General features: G+C 45.9%; 1 protein-coding gene across 2 annotated transcripts in view; it reads right to left on the bottom strand.

Annotated features, from left to right (window-relative positions):
• Tmc7 (transmembrane channel like 7) overlaps positions 1–23,632 on the bottom strand; it is a 46,277-nt gene that overhangs the window by 12,665 nt on the left and 9,980 nt on the right. Inside the window, exons 2-9 of one of the 2 annotated variants that reach the window (XM_005075745.4) lie at positions 19,219–19,459; positions 16,989–17,137; positions 12,322–12,489; positions 10,520–10,602; positions 7,257–7,402; positions 4,709–4,856; positions 3,482–3,655; positions 2,046–2,203 (exon numbers count right to left, since the gene is read on the bottom strand). In XM_005075745.4, coding sequence (XP_005075802.1) covers positions 2,046–2,203; positions 3,482–3,655; positions 4,709–4,856; positions 7,257–7,402; positions 10,520–10,602; positions 12,322–12,489; positions 16,989–17,137; positions 19,219–19,459 — 1,267 coding nt within the window. The remainder of the gene's footprint in view (positions 1–2,045; positions 2,204–3,481; positions 3,656–4,708; positions 4,857–7,256; positions 7,403–10,519; positions 10,603–12,321; positions 12,490–16,988; positions 17,138–19,218; positions 19,460–23,632) is intronic. The other variant, XM_021230427.2, reaches the window with a different exon arrangement.

Genomic DNA, 23,632 nt, shown 5'->3' with positions numbered 1-23,632 from the left:
GGGAGGGGAAGAGAAGGCATCAGGGCCAGCCTTCCTGTGAATCTGACACTGAGGAACATAGGCACCTTCCTTGCAAGCAAACCTGAACCTAGGCAGAGTTTCTGCTGGGGAAGCGGATGGTAGGGAATTGACTTACGGCCAATGAATTGTACACTTTAAATGGATCAAATGGTAACTTCATGTTACCAATATATTTTATAGCAAGTTTTAAAATATTATCAATTTTTATTATTTATATGCATATGGATGTGTTTGCATGAGGACATGTGTACATGCATACAGGCCAGAAGAGGACGTCGAATCCCCTAGAACTGAGGTTACAGGCCACCTGCCGTAGGTGCTAGAACCTAAACTCAGATCTTCTGCAAGAGTTCCTAACCACTGAGCCATCTATCCAATCTCTACAAGTTCTAAGGCAGGAAAAAAAGCAAGGCATGGTGGCACACAGATGATGAGTTCAAGGTCATCTTGAGACACATAGTAAATCCTGATTCAGAGGAGTAGGAGGGACGGAGGAGAAAGGGAAGGAGGGAAGGAGGGAGGGAGGGAGAGAGAGAGAGAGAGAGAGAGAGAGAGAGAGAGAGAGCTATCAAACTCGGCATGTGGACCTGTGAACAAGCCACTAGCCTCTCCATCATGGACACTGGCTCTATTTTGGAATATGTGATATAGTTTTGTTAAACCAAGTCCTTGTGACTTGGAGACACTGAAGTGTTTATGGGTGAAATGAAATGCCACCTGGGATCTCCTTAATATAACCCAGCATAAACAAGAATGCATGAAATAATGTGGGTCAAAGCCCAAGTATGGATTGAACATTCCTACAGTGACAGAGAGGGTACCACATATGGAAAGGGAGACGCAGGAATGTGGAAGAAGTCAATATGATTGAAACACAGTATATACATGTGTGAAAATGTCACAATGAAACTCATTATATATTGTCCTGACGTGCTAATAAAAAATCTTCCCCTGCTCCGTCTTTACAAAATGCAAAGGTTTTGTTGTTTGCTTGCTTTAAAAAAAGATATAAAAAAAGATAAAACACAGTCTGGAGTGCCTGCAAATCCCATAACTTAGGTAGCTGGGGCTAGAGGATCAGCGTTGAGGCCATTAAGGACATAGTAAGGATTCCTAACAGCCACTGTCTTTCTCAACAGCAGTTCATTCAGCCACATATGAGTCTATACTGGATAAAAGATAAATTCCTTAGCCTTCTTAAACATACTGAGACTGTCTCTGTCCTGAACAGTCTTATGTCAACTAGACAGAAGGTAGAGTAATCAGAGAGGAGGGAGCCTCAATTGAGAAAACCTCTGTAAGACCGGGCTGCAGGCAAGCCTGTAGGGCATTTTCTTATTTAGTGACTGATGGGGGAAAGCCCAACCTATTTTGAGTGGCTGGTAGTCCTGGGTTCTATAAGAAAGCAGGCTGAGCAAGCCCTGGGGAGCAAGACAGTAAGCAGCACTCCTCCATGGCCTCTGCATCAGCTCCTGCCTCTACGTTCCTGACCAGCTTGAGTTCCTATCCTGACTTCCTTTGATGATGAACAGCAATATGCAGGTGTAAGCCAAATAAGCCCTTTCCTTTCCAACTTGCTTTTTGGTCATGGTGTTTCATTGCAGCAATAGAACCCTAAGACAGTCTCAAAACAACAACAACAACAAAAAAAAACCCTCACTCTCAGATATTTGAGAAGGAGGAAAAAAGATATCCTGTTCAAGACAGTACCCACCTAGCCATCTTTACTCACTGGTGTGAACCCTCTGAACTCTGCCCAATACTGTCAAGTCTAACATCTTTAGAACAGTTTGTCCTTCTAGGACCCCATCCTATGCTTTCAGTTAATACAGAATCAAAAGTGTAACACTGACAGGAGACTCTGGAGTCTAAGGCCCTTCAATGCATGTGCAAATGATAATTTATGTACTCATGGGGCTCATCAAAGAAAGGATGGCATAGCAGGAAAATGTGCCACAACCGATTAGTAATGTCTGCCATGAGCAAGCAATGGTCTAGCTGTCATGCATGCAGTTAGGCATTACCTAAGAATTGTAAGGCGGATCTCAAAGCCTGGAGAATAATCCTCATAGTGGATGATCTTGGCAAAGATGATGGGGGTAATGAAATTGGCCAGTGTGATCACAATGGATGGGAGGTACAATATCAAGAGGTTCTCCCCAAAAACCATCTTGTCAATTTCCTGGAAAGATAACAGAAAACCCTGGTCAGCATAAGTAGGGTGGCGACAGTGACAACTTGAACTGAAAAGAGCTCAACTGTGCATGCTAAGCAGACAAAGCACATTTATCATCCCGTGTGGCTGGGAAACATAAGCTTCGGATGCTTGGAACCTTTCTTAGATGCATACATGCAGGGACCTAGTATCATGCTGGAAGAATGATGAATGCTACTGAACATATTAGGGAAGTGCACAGAATTCTGTGCATGCTGCAAAAACAGCCCATTCAAGGATGTTGTGATGTAACAGTCATTCTGTCTTTCCTTTATAGGTCACTTAGCCTCATGTATAGCTATCCGAGATGAAAACTAAGTTTCTTAGCCTTCCTTGAAGACAGGTACAACTGTAACTAAATTCTAGCTGAGGCAGCAGAAGTTTTAAATCAAACTCCATATCTCATCCTTGAAGAGATGGGGCCCCAGCCCCACCTCTTGCCCTTAGGCTAGAATATGGATACAGCAGTGAACCATCTTGTACCATATAGAAGATAGTCACAGTATATGAATGGATGACAAAGCCATAAGTCGGATGCTATTTATGGTATTTGGGTATCTAATGCCTGATGAATGACAGTCACTAGACCAAAGCGCATATATATATATATATATATATATATATATATATATATATATATATATATATATGACTTACAATGTAGTTCAGGCTGGTCTTGAACTTGTGATCCTCTGTTTGAGCCTCCTAAGTGCTGGAATTCCAGGTATGCACAATTACACTCATCTTCCAACACAAAAAACACTGCTTGACACTGGGAGACGGCTCAGGAGTTAAGAGTGTGTATCACTCTTGCAGTGGATCTGGGTTTAATTTCCAGAATCCATAGCCAGCTGCAACTCTAGCTTTAGGGACCCTGACAATCAACCCCATTTCCCCACATATATATGCACAATTTAAGATAAAATATTTTAAAACACTGATTTTTTTTTTTAGACAAACTGAGGTCCTGGCTATTAAGTAGAGAGTCAGAGAAGAAATGCAGGCAGCCCAGCTTAGATCTAAATACTGTGAACTCTTCAGGCGGGAAGAGGTATCTCCCAAACAGTGTTTTAGATGACCTCACAGTGGAAACTGATCAGCTGATTTACAGTTCCTGTATCAACCAAACTTCTGTCTCCGCCTGCATAGAGAAATGGTGGTGGCACCTTCCACGCAGGTCTGCAAGGCACCCAGCATGCCGCCACATTAGAGCACAGGGTCAGCTGACTCTCACGGAGCACTTACTTTCTTCATGTGTTCTTGTGAGAAGACAGTGGCTAGGTAGATCGCATAAAAGCACGCGGCAAGCACAGCCAGCACGACGCAATTCAAGAGCAGCCTCAGAGAGTAAATGCGTATGGTTTCCTCTGAGGTCCTCTCAGCTATTTTCTGTCGTATTCTCTCTTCCTCCAGGTCTGCCTGAGGACCAAGGAAAACTCATCTGTGAGCTATCCCCTAACATATCCCACAGATTTCTCTGAAATATTCATGTTGCCCAAGATACTTTCCCAGGCTAAGCCCCACCAGTTTTTACGTCTCAGGCTTATGGTAGGAGAGAACCTCCTAATCAAGATGGCACTTGCCTTTGTAATAAATGTGCAAGCTGAATCAGCATTTGAGATGCTGTGTGTGTATGTGTGTGCACACGTGTGCACATGCAGATGGGGCAGTATTTCTTTAAATGGGATATGTCATCATTATTTTAATTTTGCTTATTAATTTGTCATTTATTTATCTGAAGTTCTGAGGATTGAACCCAGGGCCTTATGTATGCCAGATCAGCACTCTACCATCAACCTATATCTCTAGTCCTTAAAAAAAGTTATTGTTTTTGAGACAGTCTTACTAAATTGCCAGGAAAGCCTCAGATTTTAGCTCTTCTGCCTCCACCTTTCAAGTAGTTAGGACTATGGGTATGTCCTGCTATGTTGGTCTGTTTTTAATCCAGTCTGGGAGTCTCTGCTTTTAACAGGAGAATTTGACCAGTTCATATTTAGAGTAATGAATAGTAAATACAGTCAACCCTACCCGCCTTCCTTAAACCTTTAGGTTCTTACCCTCAACCTTTTTCTGATGGGTTTGACCAACATGCTACTCATTTCTCTTTCTCTATTAAATATGGAAGCTTTTCTGTTACATTTCAACTTTTCTCTAGTCTATTACCACAGCATTCCCTTAATGTTTCTAGTGCAAACAACGTTTATGACACTATGTCCAGGTAGGATATTAATAAGATAGGAGGGGATGGAGGCAAGACACCATTTACTTGTGTGTCCTACCTCCTTTCCCAGTTCCAAGTTACCAGCACACATGCTTAGGTTAAAAGGGATCAACCTGATAAGCTGTTTGTCAAACAAAGAGGAAGCTTGCTGAGACATAATGGGCCCCGAGATGCCATGTTAGCTGCAAGCAGCCTCCCCAGAGCCAGCCTGGCAATGAGGTCTCTCCCCAGGGCGACCCAGCAGCACTCACTCGGAGCTCATACCGCAAGCTGCTGTGCTTCAGCTCGGCCATGCTGCGGTTGGTGATGCAGAAGTCCCAGCCAGCGAAGATCTTGTTACAGTAACTCTGGAAGTGCTCCTCACTGCGGATCAGGCTGATTTTGAACCCTTCCACCGACCTGACCCCAAAACACAAGTGTCATTCTGAGAACAGCAGCAACATATAGGCCCATGAATTGGTCTCACTTAAGATACAGAGTTGGACGTGGCAACCTTGCTGGCCCCTTGTGACACAGCGAAGTTTATTGTAAAGCTGTGTCAGGTGAACAGATATCTCACTGATGAAAATCGTTGTGTTCAGTAACTTCTTTTTTAAAGGTAACCATACTTTATGCATATGGATGTTTTGCCTGCATGTATGACTTGTGTACCATGTGTGCACCTGTTACCTGCTGAGGCCAGAAGAGGGCACCACATTACCTAGAACTGGAGATAGATGGCTGTGAGTCACCATGTAGGTGCTGGGAATCAAACCAACCCAGTCCCCTGGAAGAGCAGACAGTGTACATAATCACTGAGCCATCTCTTCAGCCCTCCACTCAGAAACATTTTTCAAAATTTATTTAATAATTTTACTTTATGTATTTATTTGTTGCAATGCTGAACACTGAACCCAAAGCCTCTTGAAGGCCAGGTCAATCTCTAAGAGAGACTCCTGGCTCCCCTCCCCTTATAATACTTTTATTTTGAAACTTCCATTGAGGTGCGCAGGCTACCTCCTGCCTCAGCCTCTTTTTTCTTAAAGTAATTTGGTTAACTTTATCTTATGTGCATTGGTGTGAAGGTATGAGATCCCTTAGAACTGGAATTACAGATGGTTGTGAGCTGTAATGTGGGTGCTGGGAATTGAACTCAGGTGCTCTGGAGGAGCAGTCAGTGCTCTTAACCACTGAGCCATCTCTCCAGCCCCTGGCTCAGCCTCTTAAGTAGTTTAGATAACAGGCATGCACTAACATGCATGATGCATGGCCCAAAGTTTTAGTTCAGTAGTCTCGTGTGGTGGTCACAAATACAGCTTCTATTGTGTTTCTGGCTAGTGTGTGGTGAGACAATTGTTCACAGAATTTAGAATCTCTCTCCTTTCTTGGGAGTTACTCTCTCATCAGATCACTAGAGAAAGACCTTGCTGTCTTATGAACTGTCTGACAGACTTTTCACACTGTGGCAAATGCCTGAGATTGACAGCTTAAAGCCAGAAAGGGTTAGTTGCTTCACTGTTCCAGAAACTTCTATCCATGGTTGGCTGGATTCATTGCTGGGCCTGAGGTGATGGGGAGGGTATTACAGCAGCTGAGCATGGTGGGAGAAGCAGAGAGGGGAGAGGGAGGTACCTCATGATGTCCAGGAAGCAGAGGGGGGAAGGGAAGTACCTCATGGTATCCAGGAAGCAGAGAAATGGAGAGGGAAGGAGTGCTCACAAGGCATGTCACCTGCTTCCTCCATGCAGGACCGGCTCCTAACAGCCCGTTCAGCTATGAAGGCATCAGTGGATTACCCCATTTATGAGGTTAGCATCCCCATGATGCGTCCACCTATAAAGAGCCCACCATCGGGGGATCAAGCCTTGAACACTGAGCCTTTCGAGGGAATTTCACATCCAATCTACATGACCCTAACCAGGCAATGGACACACACCATCAGGGGCTCAACAGTCTCCTGGCCCTGACCACAATGGAAGGGTCAGGATTATATAGCTGAGTGGACAGAGCCAATAATGCCTTCACAGCACTTCTGTGCCCGCGATCAAGGCAGCTGAAGGCTGATAGAAACTGCTATTTCCCACCACTGCAAGGAGCTGCCACGCTCGGAGCTGACTAGTCTCTTGCTTTTGACATCATTCCTAAGACATGGCTGTGTCCTTCTCAGAACAGTCTCTCCCCTTCCTCGGTTCTCTGTGCACTCAATTCCCCAGTGGTCCAACTAACCAGAGTTGGTTTTCTGCCACTTTCAGGCCAATGGAGACCCAGTTAACATAACCCTCCCCAGGCAGAAGGAAGCCTGTGAGGAAGAGGGATCTGGAGGAGGCGCTTAGCACACACTGAACTGCAGGCCGCCACTCCAGCTGCCAGCTCCTGACTTCTTCCTCCGAGTCTTTGCTGTAGCACACGCAATACCTTCCTCTGAAGCCCACCTGTGGGCTCTGCTCATCCTTCAGGCCCTGACTTCCAGAGTCCATGAAACAGTGAGAGATTCCACCCACTGAGAATCGGAGATGCCCCACAGACGTATGGGGGCCAGAAAATGTGGGGAGGTTATAGAACAGACTCGCAGAGGTAGGTCACAGAGCTAGAGTCCTGGTTCCAGAGTGTTCTCTTCTTTCTGATCCACTGCCATGTGAACAAGCTGCTGTGTCCTGCTCCAACTGCCACACCTTCCCCACTGTGAAATTCTCTGCAACCATGAGCCTAGATAAATCTTTCCTCCCTTGAGCTGTTTCCGCCAGGTATCTGGTCACAGCAGTAAGAATGCTGCTGACACAAATGCAAACCAAAGGGAAGGAGAAAGCAAGGCACACTTACCGTTTCACTATCCAAAGGAGACTCAGGGCCAGGTAGGCAATCGTGCTTATTAAGTAAGCCAGGGGCAGATCATATGTAAAGTTCTGGAATTTTACTCCATCAATGGTGTAATGTCCATAAAAAAGGCTGGTCTCCTCCAAGAAGCCCTTAACAAAGCAAGAACATGGGATCAGGTGGGTCAGCTCAGGCAGGAAACTGAAGGAGGCATCCCTGCCTCGAGGAACCCACACTCGACTGTCCTTGTTCATCCCAGAATCTCTCCACACCAGAGAAAAACCCAAAGTATAAGGGATGCTTAGTTAGTGTAGAGGAGTAAGGTACTGCTAAAACCTGAGGACCAAAACCCACTGGTAAGGACTAGAAAGATGGCTCAGCAGTGCATGTACTGTGCTTGCAGAGGACCCAAGCTTGGTTTCCATCACCCACAGCAGGGGACTCACAACCTCCTGTAACTCCAACTCCAGGAGACCTGATGCCCTCTACTGGCCTCCAAGGGTACTGCCTCATGTGCACATACTCCCACACAGACACTTCCATATACACAGAAAAATATTAAATACTTTTTAAAAATTAACTGGTAAATTACACTTAACTGATGTGAGAAAAAAATTCTGGGTCATAGTATCAAAAAGAACACATAAGAATAAGTTTAACACAAGTATAAATAGTATATTCTGAAAACTATGAACCACAGTTGAAATAAAAGTGGACTGGGGATGTAGCTTGGTGGGTAGAGTGCTGGCCTAGTATGCACAAGGTTATGGATTTGATCCCAGCTTAAAACAAATATGGGTACACACACATATAACTAAATGGGCGGTGGTGGTCACACCTATAGTTCTTGCACTTGGAAAGCAGAAACAGGCAGACCTCTGTAAGTTTAAAGCTAGCCTGATCTACAGATCGAGTTCCAGGATAGCCAGACTCTACACAGAGAAACCTTATCTTGAAAAACCAAAAATAAATAAATAAAATGGAAAGGTATCCATTTGTTTTGGATGGTGTTCTTGGTGCAGCATCTCCACATCGATAATCTACAAATGGGTTTACAGAACCAGCACAAGCCCAGTCAGAACCCAGCTGGCTTCACTCAGAAATGGCAAGCTGGTCTTAAAGTTTAGATGCAACTACAAAGGAGTCAGTGGCCAAACAACCTTGACAAAGAAGAATAAAGTTGGAAGACCACTGTCTCACCTCCAGGTCTTACCACAAAGCAAAATCAAGAGCTTCAAGGGCGGGCACAAAAACAGGCACAGAAGCTGCCTTTAATCCCAGCACTTGGGAAGCAGAGGCAGGTGGATCTCTGTTAATTCAGGGCCATTCTGGTCTACACAAAACAAAGTAAACCAACAACCACAACAACAAAACCAGACACACAGCAGAAAAACAGAACCAACTACCCATACATCTCCAGCCAACGAGTTTTTATAGGGAAAACATGTCCTCTGAACACATGACACACACGTAACATCAGCTTAAAATGGATGGAGAATCTAAGCATTAGAGGCAAATATACAAAAAAAACAAAAAAACAAAAACAAAAAAACCAACAACAAGTTTAAGGTTAGCCTAAGCCAAACAGCAAGACTGTTTAAAAATAAACAGATAATAAACAAAGTCCCATTTTTTTTCATGACAACCATGTATTCTCACACTACCTGAGTAAGAGAATGTTTAAATAGAAGCAGATGTAGAAAGAGGAGACTCCATACTATCTCCCACTCTCTCAAAGGCTGGGCACACACATCATAAAACTCTGTCCACCTTTCCGGATCCCTTTCCACATGGCCCCAGGTCGATCTCCGTTCTCACCAAACTTTCCCTCACAATAAAGGGGCACCAAAGGCCAGAGGGCCACAGAGACCAGAAAATAAGCCCCCTGCAGGAACCTGTTTCAGAAGTCAAGCCTGTGGCCATACCTTTGGCCCTCTTTTTTCCTGTTGGGCCTATTTCAGTGGAAAGTGACAACAATGGGAATGAAATAAAAACCATTCCTCAGTCACAGATGCTGCATCTCAAGAGCTCAAGAGCCAGTCACTCTATCACTGGGCATAAGAGATCCAAGCTACTCTCCGGAACACCGCCAAAAGTTCTGCTGGACAGGGCTGCTGGAGCATGCTACCTGTGTTGCACACCTATGATAGTGACAACTATCCTTTAAAACACATTAACAAATGTTGCCTGTGGGATGCAACATAATGAAACAGGGCTATTTGGTGAGTTCCTGTCTTGAAAAACCAAAGAGGAGGAAGAAGAGAGAGATGACAGTGGCTCTGAGGCTTGGTTCTGGGAATGTTTTTTTTTTTTTTATGAGACCTGGTGTCACTATGTATCCATGACTGTAGACCAAGTTGGCCTAGAACTCACAGAGATCCACCTGCCTCTGACTCCCTGTGCTAGGAACAAAAGTGAACCCCACCATAGTAAGTCAAGTTTGTTCTCAGTAACAATGACTTCAGGCAAGAGAGAGTTGTTCTCATTTACATAGCTTCTATTTTCTCATTTATATATCTGGCATTTGACGGTGTACCCAAGAACCCCTGAGCTGTTTTGTAGAAAACATGACCTTGGACATGTAAAGGCACCCCCAAATATTAAATGCAATTGACAAACCCCAGGCTTTTTACCTACCTATTCAAAAAAGCAACAAGTTCTATGACGTGGCATTTTAATACTAGCAGCTTCCAGAAAGATAGCTTAATCTGTAGGCTAAGTGTCTTCTGTCTGAAATGATTGGGACCAGAAGGGCCTAACATTTCAGAACTTTTCAGAATTTGGAATATTCCCACAGACTTCACCAGCTGGGTGTCATCAGACAATCCCAAACACTTCCAATCCAAGTGTGGGTTTTCAGATCAGAGATACTAACTGCAGGGCATTGTAATTCAGGCCAATACAAAGGTAGCAGAGAGCAGGAAGAGGCCACTGGCTGGAAGCAGCAGAGTATTTCCGGAATACTCTAGTGGGAGATGAGTAGGAGAGCACAGGACTTGCTGATGAGCTCACTGCAAACCCTGTCTCCGCTGCTCACTGCCAGCACGGGCATTTGGCTCCTGTTGGTCTTTGAAAACCAACATTGTCTTTGGATATTGTTGTTTTGAGGCAAGGTCTCACTAGGTAGCCTAGGCTGGCCCCGCAATCCTCCTGCCTCCACCTGTAAGATCACAGGCACACACCACAGAGCCCCATTCAGGACACTGAGGTCTAAATCAACTTGATGTCAGTGTAAGGAGGGTCCACAAAGGATTGAGTTAAATACTTACTGTGCCAGACAGCAAGTCTATGATGTAACTGTAAAAGTAAATGAGCCCAGAGCTACTTATTGGATAGACAGTGCACTGTATATCTGCAGGAAACAAGAAGAAGGATATGTGTCAGAAACAGCCTCATTATGTCAGTGATTCGTCTATTGCAGTTGGTGAACATAAGCTGTAGCTACATATTCAGATGCACCTATGAGTTTGTACACGCTGTACTTGTCATTTCCTATTGTTCTACCTTTGAGCCCCAGTATGTCTGGTACATCCCTTTACCTCTCCGTTCTATTTTTAGGGTTTCTCTTACAGTTCCTTTACTTTCCTTTAGCATGTTCCTTTCCTAACTAATTTGAGGTTATATCTACTTTGTCTGTTAGTAGGTTTTTTATCGTTTCATTTTGCTTTTATTTGTTTGTTGATTACATGTACATGTACAACATGTTCACGCAGGTGCCCACAGAGGGCAGGAGAGGGCATCACATCCCCCACATCTGGAGTTACAGGCAGTTGTGAGCTGCCCACTGCAGAGCTGAAAACCAGACCTACCCCATCTCCTCAGCCCCCACATTTGTTGTTCCTTAAATGATCTAAGTATTCGATAGTGAAATATTGTTTAAGGGAGGGATACCATCTCTATTTAAATGATCACCCCGGCTCAACAGAGAAAGAAACTGAGGCTCAGAAGGTTAAGTGACTGGCACTGGAAACCTAATGTGGATTTTCACGCAGCAGCAGGAAATAATGATACACAAGAAAATAGGAGTGCTCACAAGGCAAAAAGCAGCCCTAACAGTAAGTCTGAAGTGCTGGGTTATTTGACTTTTAAGTGAATTAAAATGGGAACAAAGATCAGGAGGAAGAATGCATAGGGCCTCAGAAGAGCCCATCCACGGTTCTTCTGAGTAAGGAGTTATGTCACAGGGCATGAGGGTTTGGAAGACCTGCAACCAAGCTGGCTCCTCCACAGAGCCTGGGATCAGAGGTTTGCAGTGGGTGTCAGTGAAATTGAGGAAACGCTTCCCATCTGGGCTAATAGGATACCCAGAAGATCTGAGTTTTATTGAAAATGCAAAAGCCCAATTCAGCTCTTACCAGAATGTCTGGCACAAGATCACTGTGGAATTGCTATTAGCTTCAAGTGCATTTTTTTTTTTTTTTGGCTTCTTTGTTTGTTTTTCAAGACAGGGTTTCTCTATGTAGCTTTGGAGCTTGTCCTGGAATTCGCCCTGTAGACCAGACTGGTCTCAAATTCACAGAGACACATCTGCCCCTGCCTCCCAAGTGCTGAGATTAAAGTCGTGCATCCCCTACCCCCCCACCCCCTCCTTCAAGTGCATTCTTATCATAGATAGCAGTTTTGAAATGAAGTCACCTTGGGTGAGGGATTGATTCTTTTAGGTTTGCTAACTATCCCACTTACCCACCTTGCATTGTTCCTCCTACATGCCCTTGTAAACTCAGGAGGAGCTGGGCGCCCTGATTTGGCCAATGAGATGTGGGAGAAACGTGTTTGTGTGTCATCTCCAAACAGAAGCATCAGGAGTCAGCACACATTTGCCATGGCTTCCTTCCCCTGGATCGCAGTGACAATTGGCTGCCCCAGCAGCTTGGGCTCCTGAGTGAAGACTCCCAGCCCAAGATGTGTCTGGACTGTGAGTGAGAAGTCCATGTTTACAGTCACTGGTACCGAGGATAATGGGGTCATTTGTTTCTGCAGCATAACCTAACCCATGCCGACCGACACAGCTGCCTGAGACTCAGAATGAAGATGCCCAGGACACAGCAGCGGGGATGGCCCTTGGACTCACCCATGTCTTTGAACGGGATGAGCACGAAAGTGCTGTTGGTAATCTTGTACTTGGTGAGCAGGATGGGGAGCAAAACCAACATGAAGATGATCAGGAAAATCACCAGGTTCAGGACCACCAGGAACCGTAGGAAGGAGAAGTAGGACTGGATCCCCGTGCCGAACTTCCCTGGAAAAGAAGCAACGTGGGTACCGGTGACCTGCTGCACACCGTGGACTCCAACACCAAGAGAAGGCTGAGGAGAAGGGATCCCTGCTGCGGGACAGAGAGGAAGAGCCACAGTCCTTCGATGTATGTTTTCATCACGTGTGTGGGCACCGCTATGGAGGTGAGAGGGCAGCTTTCAGGAGTCCGTTCTCTCCTTTCACCACACGGGGCCGGGGATCCACCTGTGACATCCCATTCTCCGTTCTTTACTTGAAGCCCACATTCCCAGAGTTTCCATACGTAGATCCACAGCTGCTTCTGAATGTGTCCTCTAAGAGGGCTGTGAGGTAACCTTCTGTCACATGAATATCCGGCTGCCTCAGCACCGTGGTAGATGCCAATTATCTATATCTGTACATATGTCCTATCCTGTCCCTGGTCCACACATCTATCTTTACAGCGATATGAGACTTAGTTGTTGCAGACTTATGCAAAGGGATGGTCTCTGGAGCTCCACATCTTCATCCTCTGTTCCCCCAGCTTATCCTAGGTACTCAGCATTTCTAACATATGACGCTTAGAGTCACACAGACACAGACAGACAGACAGACAGACAGACAGACAGACAGACACACACACACACACACACACGCGCGCGCGCGCGAGTCTCTCTGGTTGAATTACATGAAATACACTGATGAACTTGAGAAGTGACATCTCATCTTTTTAATATTGAATCTCCTGAACATGATACACTTGGATCTTCTTTGATATTTCTCAGTAAGATTTTTATACCCTGCTTCCCTTTCCTCCCATTCTCCTCCTTTTTTTTTGAGACAGGGTCTCACTATGTAGCTCTAGCTGGCCTTCTCTTATATGAACCAAACTGGCCTGGAACTCAGGGATTCACCTCGCTCTACCTCCTGCATGCTGGGATTTAAAGGTGTGAGCTACCACACCTGGCCTTTTCTGTTTTGGGGGAGAATCCTGCTATGTAATTTAGACTGGCTTGAACTTGCCAGGTATATCTGGCTATTCTGGGATTTATGATCCTCCTGCCTCTACCTCCCAAGCTCAAGGATTATAGGCATATGCCATCACATCTGGTTTCCATAATATTTTTACAGTTTTCTATGCTTGAACACTATTTATTCTTAGATAAACTTCCTAGGGATTCAACTTTTTATATGTGACTATAAATCGTATAAAAAAACTTCATTTTGTGGGGCTGGAGAGATGGCTCAGTGGTTAGGAATGTGTTCTGTTCTGCACAAGACTCGAGGTTAGTTCTCAGCACCCACATTAGGTAGTTTACAACCACCTGTCACTATGGCTCCAGGGCATCCAACTTTCTCCTAGGGCACCTGCAACCTACATGCACATACCCCACACAGATGCACACATATATAATTAAATGTTTAAATCTTTAAAAAAAACTTACTTTTCTAAATGTTGCTAGTATGAAGAATACACTTAGGGCTGGGGTTGTAACCCAGAGGTAGAGTATTTACCTAGCATGTAAAGCCCTGGATTCCCCAGCAATCCCCTAAAGATGAGGGAAATACAGCCAATTTGATACAGACTGTCAAATCAACAACTAGCCTTGTTAAATTCACATAGAGTCTAACAGCTTATCCTTTTTACTTTCTATGCATATATTATCTGGAAAAATGATATTTTCTTTCTTCCTTTTCTGATTCTTTTCCCTTTCTGCTTTATCCCTGAAGTAAACAGTTAGCTAAGACTTCCAGAGTAATACTGAAGAGACTGTGATAACTAACACATTTCCTCCCTCTCCATCTCAGGCTTCCAGTATGTCATTTAATGGGATATTTGCTGTAGGTTTCTCATAGATTTCAAAAGACAAACGCTTTTTCTAGCTCACACTTGCTAAGAATGAAGACTGGGGTAATGGTGTCTTCTCTTCACCTCCCAGAATGATCATATCTTCATTCATGCGGTGAACTTAGGGACAGAAACTCAAACAGAAGAGCAGCCTACCAGCAGAGAAGGACTGAATCCCCACAGACAGTCTGCAGAGTGAGGGGTCTGCTGTTCCTTGGAAGTCAAGAACACATGGCTGACCCTGATGATGGAACACACCCACACCATGCTCTGTCAAACACTCAGTGATGTCACCAGAGTTAATGCCTTTGATTTTGTACACCTTCTCGTTCTGCCACAGGGACATCAAGTCAGCCAAGAAATCCCAGTAGAACTAATAAAGAGAAAGGCAAAGATCCAGTTCCCCCAGGAAGAAGAAAGTCTCTAATGCCTGCAAGAGTCAGTCAGAAGTCTCCAGGAGTATTTCACCCAATCAGGGAAGCTGAACACAGCCTTCAGGCCACTGTTCTTGTTACTCTAGTCGGATACCTGACAACTCAAGGAGGAAGGTATTTGGGAGCTCATAGTTTTTTGTTGTTGTCGTTTTGCTTTGCTTTTTGTTTGGGAATTTTTTGTTTTATTTTTATTTATTTATTTATTTTTGGTTTTTCAAGGCAGGGCTCCTCTGCGGCTCTGGAGACTGTCCTGGCAGTAGCTCTTGTATATCAGGCTGGTCTCAAACTCACAGAGATCTGTCTGCCTCTGCCTCCTGAGCACTGGGATTGAAGGAGTGCACCACCACCGCCATGCCTGGGGGCTCACAGTTTGAGGGAACGCAGTCCATCATGGAAGAGAAGGAACCAGGCTAATCACCTTGTGTTCACACTCAGAAGCAGAAGAAAGCCAGGAAAGGGGACCTTCAGCTAAGAACCCTCAAGGCCCACCCCAGTGATCCATTTCCTCCAGTTAGGTCCCACCCTGAAGCTAGCCCACAGCTGGTAACCAAGTGTTCAAACACAAGAGTCTATGTGGGACATTTCATATTCAAAACACACTTGGCTTCAGAAGCCCGACTGCCTGTGCCTCACCCTAGCTGGACTGTGTACACTTGGGCAAGCATCTTAACTAACTTCACTGTGGCAGACAAATGGTGAGGTATCCACATGAAAGGGTTTTGTGAAGCTGGGTGTGGTGACACATGCTTTAATACTAGCAGCAGGAGGTAGAGGCAGGCAGATGTGAGTTCAAGGCCAGCCCAGTCCACATAGAGAGCAACAAAGGGGTGGGGAGCCTTGTGAGGACTAACAGAGGTAATATGAGTGAGGTGCCAAAGGCAACACTTGGTTCATTGTCAATGCTCAGTAAAGAGCTGCTTGTATTTTTCTCAAGACCACACTAGGCTTCCACTTCAGGAGAAAGAGCGTGAGCGTGTGGCAAAGATCTATGAACCTGGAAGACGGCTTAGAAATGTGTTTACAGCCTCCATGTAAAACAGCAATTTACAAAGAATAAATTATCAGTGGTATAAAGACCTACCTTATTTTAACTATGCGTATGTGTAAGGGGGTGGGAACATAAAGATGCCTAGGGGGGCCTGAAGAGGGTGCTGGGTTCCCTGAAGCTGGAGTTATAGTCTGTTGTGAGCTGCCCAGTGTGGGTGCTAGAAACGGAAGAGAGGCCTTTGCAAAAGCAGTTTCCACTCTCAGCCAGAGCTGTGCTCCAGCACCGCCCTCCCCGGAAGACCAGAGGACACCCCACCATCTGTCTGTCTGTCTGTTTGGGGACAGGGTTTCAAGGTGTAACCCTGGCTGACCTGAAACTCACAGAGATGCACCTGCCCCTGGCTGGATTAAAGTCCTGGCCACCACGCCTGGCACTATACTTTTAGGGTAGGTAATAAGGAAGATGGTCACTTCTCCCAAATGTCCTGCCATTATCCTTATAGACTATATGAGAACATCTATATCAGCAGCTATAAGGCACTGATCATAAATCATTTTGTTTTATGATAGAAAATACAGAATGGTAAGAGGCATCTCCCTGCCCCAGGCTCTGTTGTAACCTCTCTATATGACAAAGGCATAGGCCCTATTAAGGCTAAGTGTGGGTCAAGTTCACACTTGAGATGGTCAGTCTTGACTGTCAGCTTGTCCGAATCTTGGTTCACCGAGGAGGCACCTCTAGGCATGTCTGCCTGGGAACACAGAGGGTCAACTGAGGGGGGACGTCCCAACCTGAATGTGGGCAGCGCCATCCCATGGGCTGGACCGAGTAAAAAGGAGAAAGTGGGTTGAGCACCAGGGAAGTTCATCCCTTTTGTGTCCTAACTACAGACGTCACAAAAGTGACCAGCCTCCTCAAGCTCCTGACAGCATGTCCTGCCCTACCATGGCAGACTATATTCTGAAACTGTGACCCAGAATAAACCCCTGCCTCCTTAGTTTGCTTCTGTTAGGAATTTTGTTAGTCATCAACACAACATTCATCCTGGAAGGAAATCCTCAACATCACTTCAGCTAGGTGCAAACCCAAGTTGCTTGCAGGGGAAGCCTCAGCAGGTAGGCAAAATCCCACCCCCACGCCTACCCCCACCCACGCACACCCTCCGCTGCCTGCAGAGGAAGGTGAAGTGGGTAGGCACACCCCGGCCCCCAGCTGCTTGGCCTGCAGGGGAGCCAGCAGCAAAGGAACTGTACCTTCAATGCTGCGGATGTCCTTGCGCCACAGTTCCAGGTGGGTCGTCATCTCACGAGCTTTCTCTAGGAACCTCTTCCAGGACTTGCTGCTATACCGTTTCCACTGGTCCCACTCCGATAAATACTTCATCTGGGTTTCCTGAATGTCCCTGCATCAAAAGATGGCCATGAGCATGACAATGACAAGGCAGTATCAAGTCTAAGCTCCGTGACACTGGATGGGAGCCCTTGAGCATAACTTGGGAATATTAGCCATAAAAAGGGACGGAGCACTGACACATGCTCCAGTGTGAATGAACCTTGAAAGTCATACAAAGTGGAAGAAAAAAGAGCCAGACGTGGAGGTCGCATTCCATGCACACACAAACCTAGAGACAGCAGGTTCCTGGGGGCTTGGGCTGAAGGAGGAGGAATGGAGAGCGATTTTTTAATGGGTACAGAGTTTCCTGCTGTGGTGATAAAGCATTTTTGGAAGTAGCTGGTGGTGATGAGTGCACAGCATTGCCAATAGGCTCAGTGCCACTGGATTGTAAGCTGTCAATCACAATGAGTACTGTGTACTCAGTACAATGACCCCATGGTACCATTCCTGACCTCTTGTCCCACCAGTCAGCTGGCAAACTCTTCTATTTCACCTCCAGAATACCGCTTCTTTTGATAACACATCCTCTCCAAATAATGTCTGTTTCTCCCAGGATGCTACAAATGATGGTTTTGTTTATTTTTGAGACAGGGTCTCACAGTGTAGCTCTGACTGGCCTGGAACTTACTATGTTGACCAGGCTGGACTTGAACTCACAGAGATTCATCCACCTGCCTCTGTATCCAAAGTGCTGGGATTAAAGGTGTATGCCACCATACTCAGCCTGATGCCACAAGCTCTTTAAAGGTTGAGAATGTATAATATCTGTTGCTGTGGTCCTCTGACCCAGGAACACAGACTGCTGACTCCGTGACAGCCCTGGCCTGACCCAGTTTGCTTTGCTCTCCATTCTGTCCTAAGGACAGTAGCTGGTGTTTAATTCATTCTTTTTTTGGGGGGGGGGTTTGAGACAGGGTTTCTCTGTGGCTTTGAAGGCTGCCCTGGAACTAGCTCTCGTAGACCAGGCTGGTCTCAAACTCACAGAGATCTGCCTGCCTCTGCCTCCCAAGTGCTGGTATTAAAGGCGTGCGCCACCATCACCCGGCATTAATCCATTCTTAATAAACACCTACCACTAAAACCAAAGGACAACATCCACAAAATACATACATTTAATATGCACTGCTGTATTCATGAAAGGTAAAGTGCTTTCCCATAGTACAGAGTATGTTTAGATAGACAAATGGATAGCTATAGATACAGGTATTGATAAATGGATGGATGATAGGATAAACAAGTGAATAAATGGATATAGATACAGATAAATTGATGGATTATACAATGCGTATATAGATAGGTGATGCATGGAAGGAGATAAATGGAGAGATGGACAGAGATCAGTGGATGAACAGATGATGATGATGGATAACTGAGAGGTTAATGATGGGTGGAGAAATGGATGGATACAGTGTACATGCTTGTAACCCTAACATTTAGGAGGCTGGGACAGTGAGTTCAAGATTAGCCCAGGTCACACAGAGATATCTTGACACAAAAAGAAGGAGAAGAGGCCTGAGGTGATGGCTCAGTGGGTAAAGTACATGATGTGCAAGCCTGAGGACCTGGTTAGGATGCCTAGGACCTGCCTGCAACCCCAGAACTGAGGGAGATGGAGACAGGTCAGGTAAGTCTTAGGGACTTGCTGGACAGCCAGAATAGCCAACTGCTGAACTCTAGGTTCAGGGAGTCTGCCCCCCTCAAAAAAATTAAGGTGGAATGACAGAGGACTGCACCAAATGTCAACTTCTGGCCCCTACACCGGTGCATGCACACATGTACATATACATGTACATATCCATGTACACACACATGCATGCATGCATGCACGCACACACAGACACACACGGAGGTGGGGGTTGGGGGAGCAGGATATGAGTTGGGCCACATCTCCCACTGAACTAAATAAACCTGGACTGTTTACTCAAACAGGAGGTGAACAACTTCTTGAAGGTCACATGTCACTGCAGCTTAGGAATGCTCACTACAGATGAACTCTGAGTTCCTCACATCACAAACATACCACACACACCACATATACCCCTCTCCCAGCCTATAGCATGGCCACGTCCAGGCAGCTACTGAACAAACCTCAGTCTCCGCTTCTCAGAGATGTTCAGCGCGTACTTGCGGATGGATTGGCTGTTGAGGTTTTCTGTGATTCCTCCATCCAGCTGGGAACTGTAAGAGTCCGTTGGCTTTAGCAGGGTACCACTCTGCCTGTCCCGGGAGACGATGTTCGTTCGCCTGCGTGCCACTGACCGATAGCTTGGCAGCTCTTGAAGGAAGTTCACAGGTGGAGAGAAGCAGCTAGAACCTAGAGACATGTTCTCTGGGTGAGAGAAAAAAAGCAAAATTCGTTACAGACAGCTTGGGAGCCTTCGACTCTCAGAGACCATGAGCAAGCCTTGGAGACAGTTGCTTGCACAGCCAGTGACAGACTATCTGGACTGTCTTTTCTCTTTTATTGTACTGGGAACTGAATCCAGGACCTTACACATGCTAGGCAAGTGCTCTACCACTGAGCTATCTAGCCAGCCCTTTATTTATTTAGAAAAGGTTTTGGTAAGTTTCCCAAGCTGACCTTGAATTTAGAATCCTCCTGCCTTGGTCTCTTGTGTAGTGGGAATTACAAACATGTGTCAACATGAATTACTAGTCTGTGTCATTCTTTGTTTTGTTTGCATGTTGATGAGTGCTCTCCTGTGGGTGCATGTACATGTATGCATGTGTTAGTGAAGACAATGCTGGGTGTCTCTATCACTTTCTACCTTATATATTGAGGCAGGTTCTCTCTCTTGAACCCAGAGCTCGTTCATCCAGATAGCCTAGTTGGCTGTTTTGCTCCAAGAGATGGGATATCTCCACCTCTTGAGCACTGGAGTTACTACTGGGCATTCAAGCGAGTTCTGGGCATCCAAACTCTGGTCCTCACATTAAAGGGGTGTGGAAAAGAGAAGAGTATGAGGCCTGAGTGGCTGGGCTAGAGTCAATGAAATCTTACAGGCTGATGACTTGGAGATGTCACCAAGAAAGGAGCCACTGAGGCCTCTAGACCATAACTGACAGGGTTCTGACCACACTTTAACAGGTCACCCTGAGCAAGCTGCTGGAACCCATACTGTGAGCCTAACCTTCCGGACACTAAGAGAATTCTGAATTTGAAACCACCCAAGGCTACATAGTGAGACCTTAAGGACAAGCCTGGGTACAGCGGGTATGGTCACAGGATTACAGGTGCTCACAGGGGTGCGAGTTCTCGGTGAGGTGGCAGACACAGTGTCCCCAAGCGTAGATGTACCCGGAAGTGTGAGAAGGACAAGGACAAGGAACCAGCATTCCAGGTCTCTCTGGAATGTGCAGATTCCCTAACCTCTGCCCTCCCCTGACAGGCATGCTCAGACATGAGACAGCAGTTATGTTACTGTAGATGATGCAGACACATGTGCCTGGGCTCTGCCATCCTCATGAGCAAGCGGTGCCACATTCACCGACACACCCTGAGGATGTGAGCCACTCTCAAGTCAGACAGGACTGCCTCCAGCAATTAGGTTCAATATAGAAGGCAGCAGGGCACGGGTGCTGCCTTGGGGCCACTCCTCCCTCTAGGCAGCAACAAAGAACTCTTATTAGCCAGAAACAAAGGTCTTTGAATATGGAGCCCATTGAATATTCAACAACTGTGTGGTCAGGGACCAGTGTAGGATGGGGACTGCAGCCTGGCGTGGCTTCAGATGCTGCACTGTTACCCACCAGCCAGGCCATCCCAGGAAGACATTAATTCTATTCATCTTAGGAACAGAGTGTCTAACACCACAAGTCATGGACACCTGTCACACTGTGAGCTGTAGTGAGCACTCACTTTGGGCATGGCTGTTAGAAGTACTGGAAGCTAGGCCTAGCATTGTATACATATAAGACTGGCAGTCAGGAGGCTGAGGCAGGAGGATTGCTGCAAGTGTGAGAGCCAGCCTGGATTACACATGATCTTGACTGAATTTAGAATCAAAGAGTAGACAGTCAAGTTGAGCATGAAAATTCACCATCATGGGGCTGGCTCTGCAGGTAAAAGAGCTTGTGGTGCAAGCCTGGGGACTTGAGTTTGATCCCCAAAACTCACAGTAGGAGAGACAAACTCTTGAAGGATTTTCTGTGACCTCCACATGTGCTGTGGCACGCACACACATGCACACATGCATGCACACACATGCACACACACAGGCACACATTCAAGAGAGGATTCTCCTTTACAGGAGGTAAAGGAGCTTTCCCACTTGCTATTAAACACTGGGACTGGGGACCTAACATACCATCAGACCCCCCAAGTTCCTCCTCCCCCATGAAATGGGCTGTGGATTTGAAATGGCCTTGTAAACACTAAAATGCCACACAAGCAAAGTAGGTAATGGCTGAATGTTATACTGTATACACATTTTTCTCCTCAGTCACTCCAGGGAAATTTCCCATCTTTAAATAAAACACATCCAACAATATCCTTATTCCCAGGCTCAACTTCTTTGTGCTTTCATACAGGACTGCCCGTTTCAAAACTCCGATTGACTCCTCAGACCTGTGCAGGTAGACACAGAAGGCTTCAGTGTTCTGGCTTTTTAACAGGGAAACTGAGGCTCAGAAAGATGATGACTTGCCCAAGTCTCAGGGTCAAGGCAGTCTCCGCTCTGGCATCTTACAAAGGTCACTCTCTGAGTGCTCATCTCTGAGCCTAGGGCAGCTCATCCTTGGGGAGTATGACTGTCCCGTGTTCCTCTGACTCGGTCTTGTCATCAGCATAACCAATTAGGTCAGTGGTCAGTGTGGGGGCTGCTTAGTCACCATGTCCACTTTTCCAACATCAAAGTGACCATCTAGAACCACCTAGAGTTTCTTGGCCACTGGGATTAGGCGGCAGCAGTTAGGCTGTTACCAAGACAGGAGGGCAGGTAGTACTGATCAAAGCAGAGAGCTACCTTTTTTCTTTTTCATAACTTGGACTGAACCCAGGACCTCACACATGTCAGTCAAATGCTCTACTGTCAGTCACATCTTAAACTCTCTTTGTACTGTGACACAGTTTCACTAAACTCTCCAGAGCAGCCTTGAACTCAGTATCTTCCCGCTTCTGGCTCCTCAGCAGCTGGGATGACAGGCCTGCCCCACCAGGCTCAGCTCAAAGTTGAGTCTCTGAGTCTAGAGCAGTGTCTTGTCCCTAGAAAACCCTCCACTTGAAGGATGGATGGACAGACAGACGGACGGACAAATGACAAGACAGAAGCAAGGACATGTGGAGGGCTTCCTTAGGTCCTGGCAACTATTTCTACAGTCCACCCTTCCAGGAGACTGGGCAAGCATGATCTAAATGGCGCCAAGGACCCTGCTTCTCCCACAGCATGCCTTCCAAGAGCGGACTTCAGCCTAATATAATGCTCACTGAGGGCTTTGCTTCCTACTCTCAGGTTTGTGGAATTCAAAGGGTCTTGTGGGTCATGGAGAGTATGCCAGTTACTGTGGAAATTACAATAGTGTCCTCTTTTCCCACGTGGAACATGGTCCAAGATGTCAATGGATGCCTAAAACAAAGATATCATGGCATTCTCTCTATACTAGATGCATACATACATGTATACATGCACGCACACACATACACACACACACATCATTCAAGTGTGTTTATGTTGCTGGAGATGAACTCAGGGCCTTGAACATGTTATGCAAGCACTCTATCACTGAGCTACAATGTCAGCTCTGTCTTTTCCATCAAAACTAAGCACTGGGAGGGGCTCATGCATATGCATGCAGATGCCTGAGGAGGCCAGAAGGGGGCATCAAATCCCCTGGAGCTGGGATTACAGGGAGTTGTAAGCCTGGTGTGGGTGCTGGGAACTAAACTGGCCTCTGCAAGAGCAGTGCTTGCTCTGACCCACTGAGTCATTGCTCCAAACCAGCTTTTGCAGCTTTGAGGTGTGACAGCAAAGCCATCGTGGATTTTTTAGAAGGGGATACATTCTGTCATCATAGCAAGCTCAGCACACAGGGTTCTTGTATTCTTTTTCTTAGTAAGTCAAACTTGGATGTTTTAACACAGGAAGCACTTCAGATTCTCTTTGTGTGAAGCAAAAAGGACTTAAATTCAAACACTCCCATGGGGACAAAGATATGGGTAGCTGTTGTATAATACAGCATGGATACACACTGTGGTGTTTTGTGTCAGGTAAAGCAAGAGCTATGTGATTTCATCACTCAAAACTTACAAGCTATTTCAGGAATTGTTAATATTTTGGACCATAATTGACCACAGGTTCCTAAAACCATAAACCACAAAATAATGAGGCTGGGGGGGGCAGCTCTCATTCTGTTGGCTGGGAGCTTGGTTAGGATTCTGGAGAGGATGAAGGTTTGCTCTCTATGTGATAAGATTCCTCACCAAATGTGCTCAAGTGGCTGAGTAGATGGTGGGTGGGTGCATGGGTGGGAGGATGGTGGTCTTTGGGGGAGGCCTCCACATCTC

Source organism: Mesocricetus auratus, unplaced genomic scaffold, assembly GCF_017639785.1.
Source record: "Mesocricetus auratus isolate SY011 unplaced genomic scaffold, BCM_Maur_2.0 Super-Scaffold_4256, whole genome shotgun sequence".
Taxonomy (NCBI): Eukaryota; Metazoa; Chordata; class Mammalia; order Rodentia; family Cricetidae; genus Mesocricetus; species Mesocricetus auratus.
Note: the sequence above shows the minus strand (reverse complement) of the source record. Positions and strands in the feature narration are given on the sequence as shown.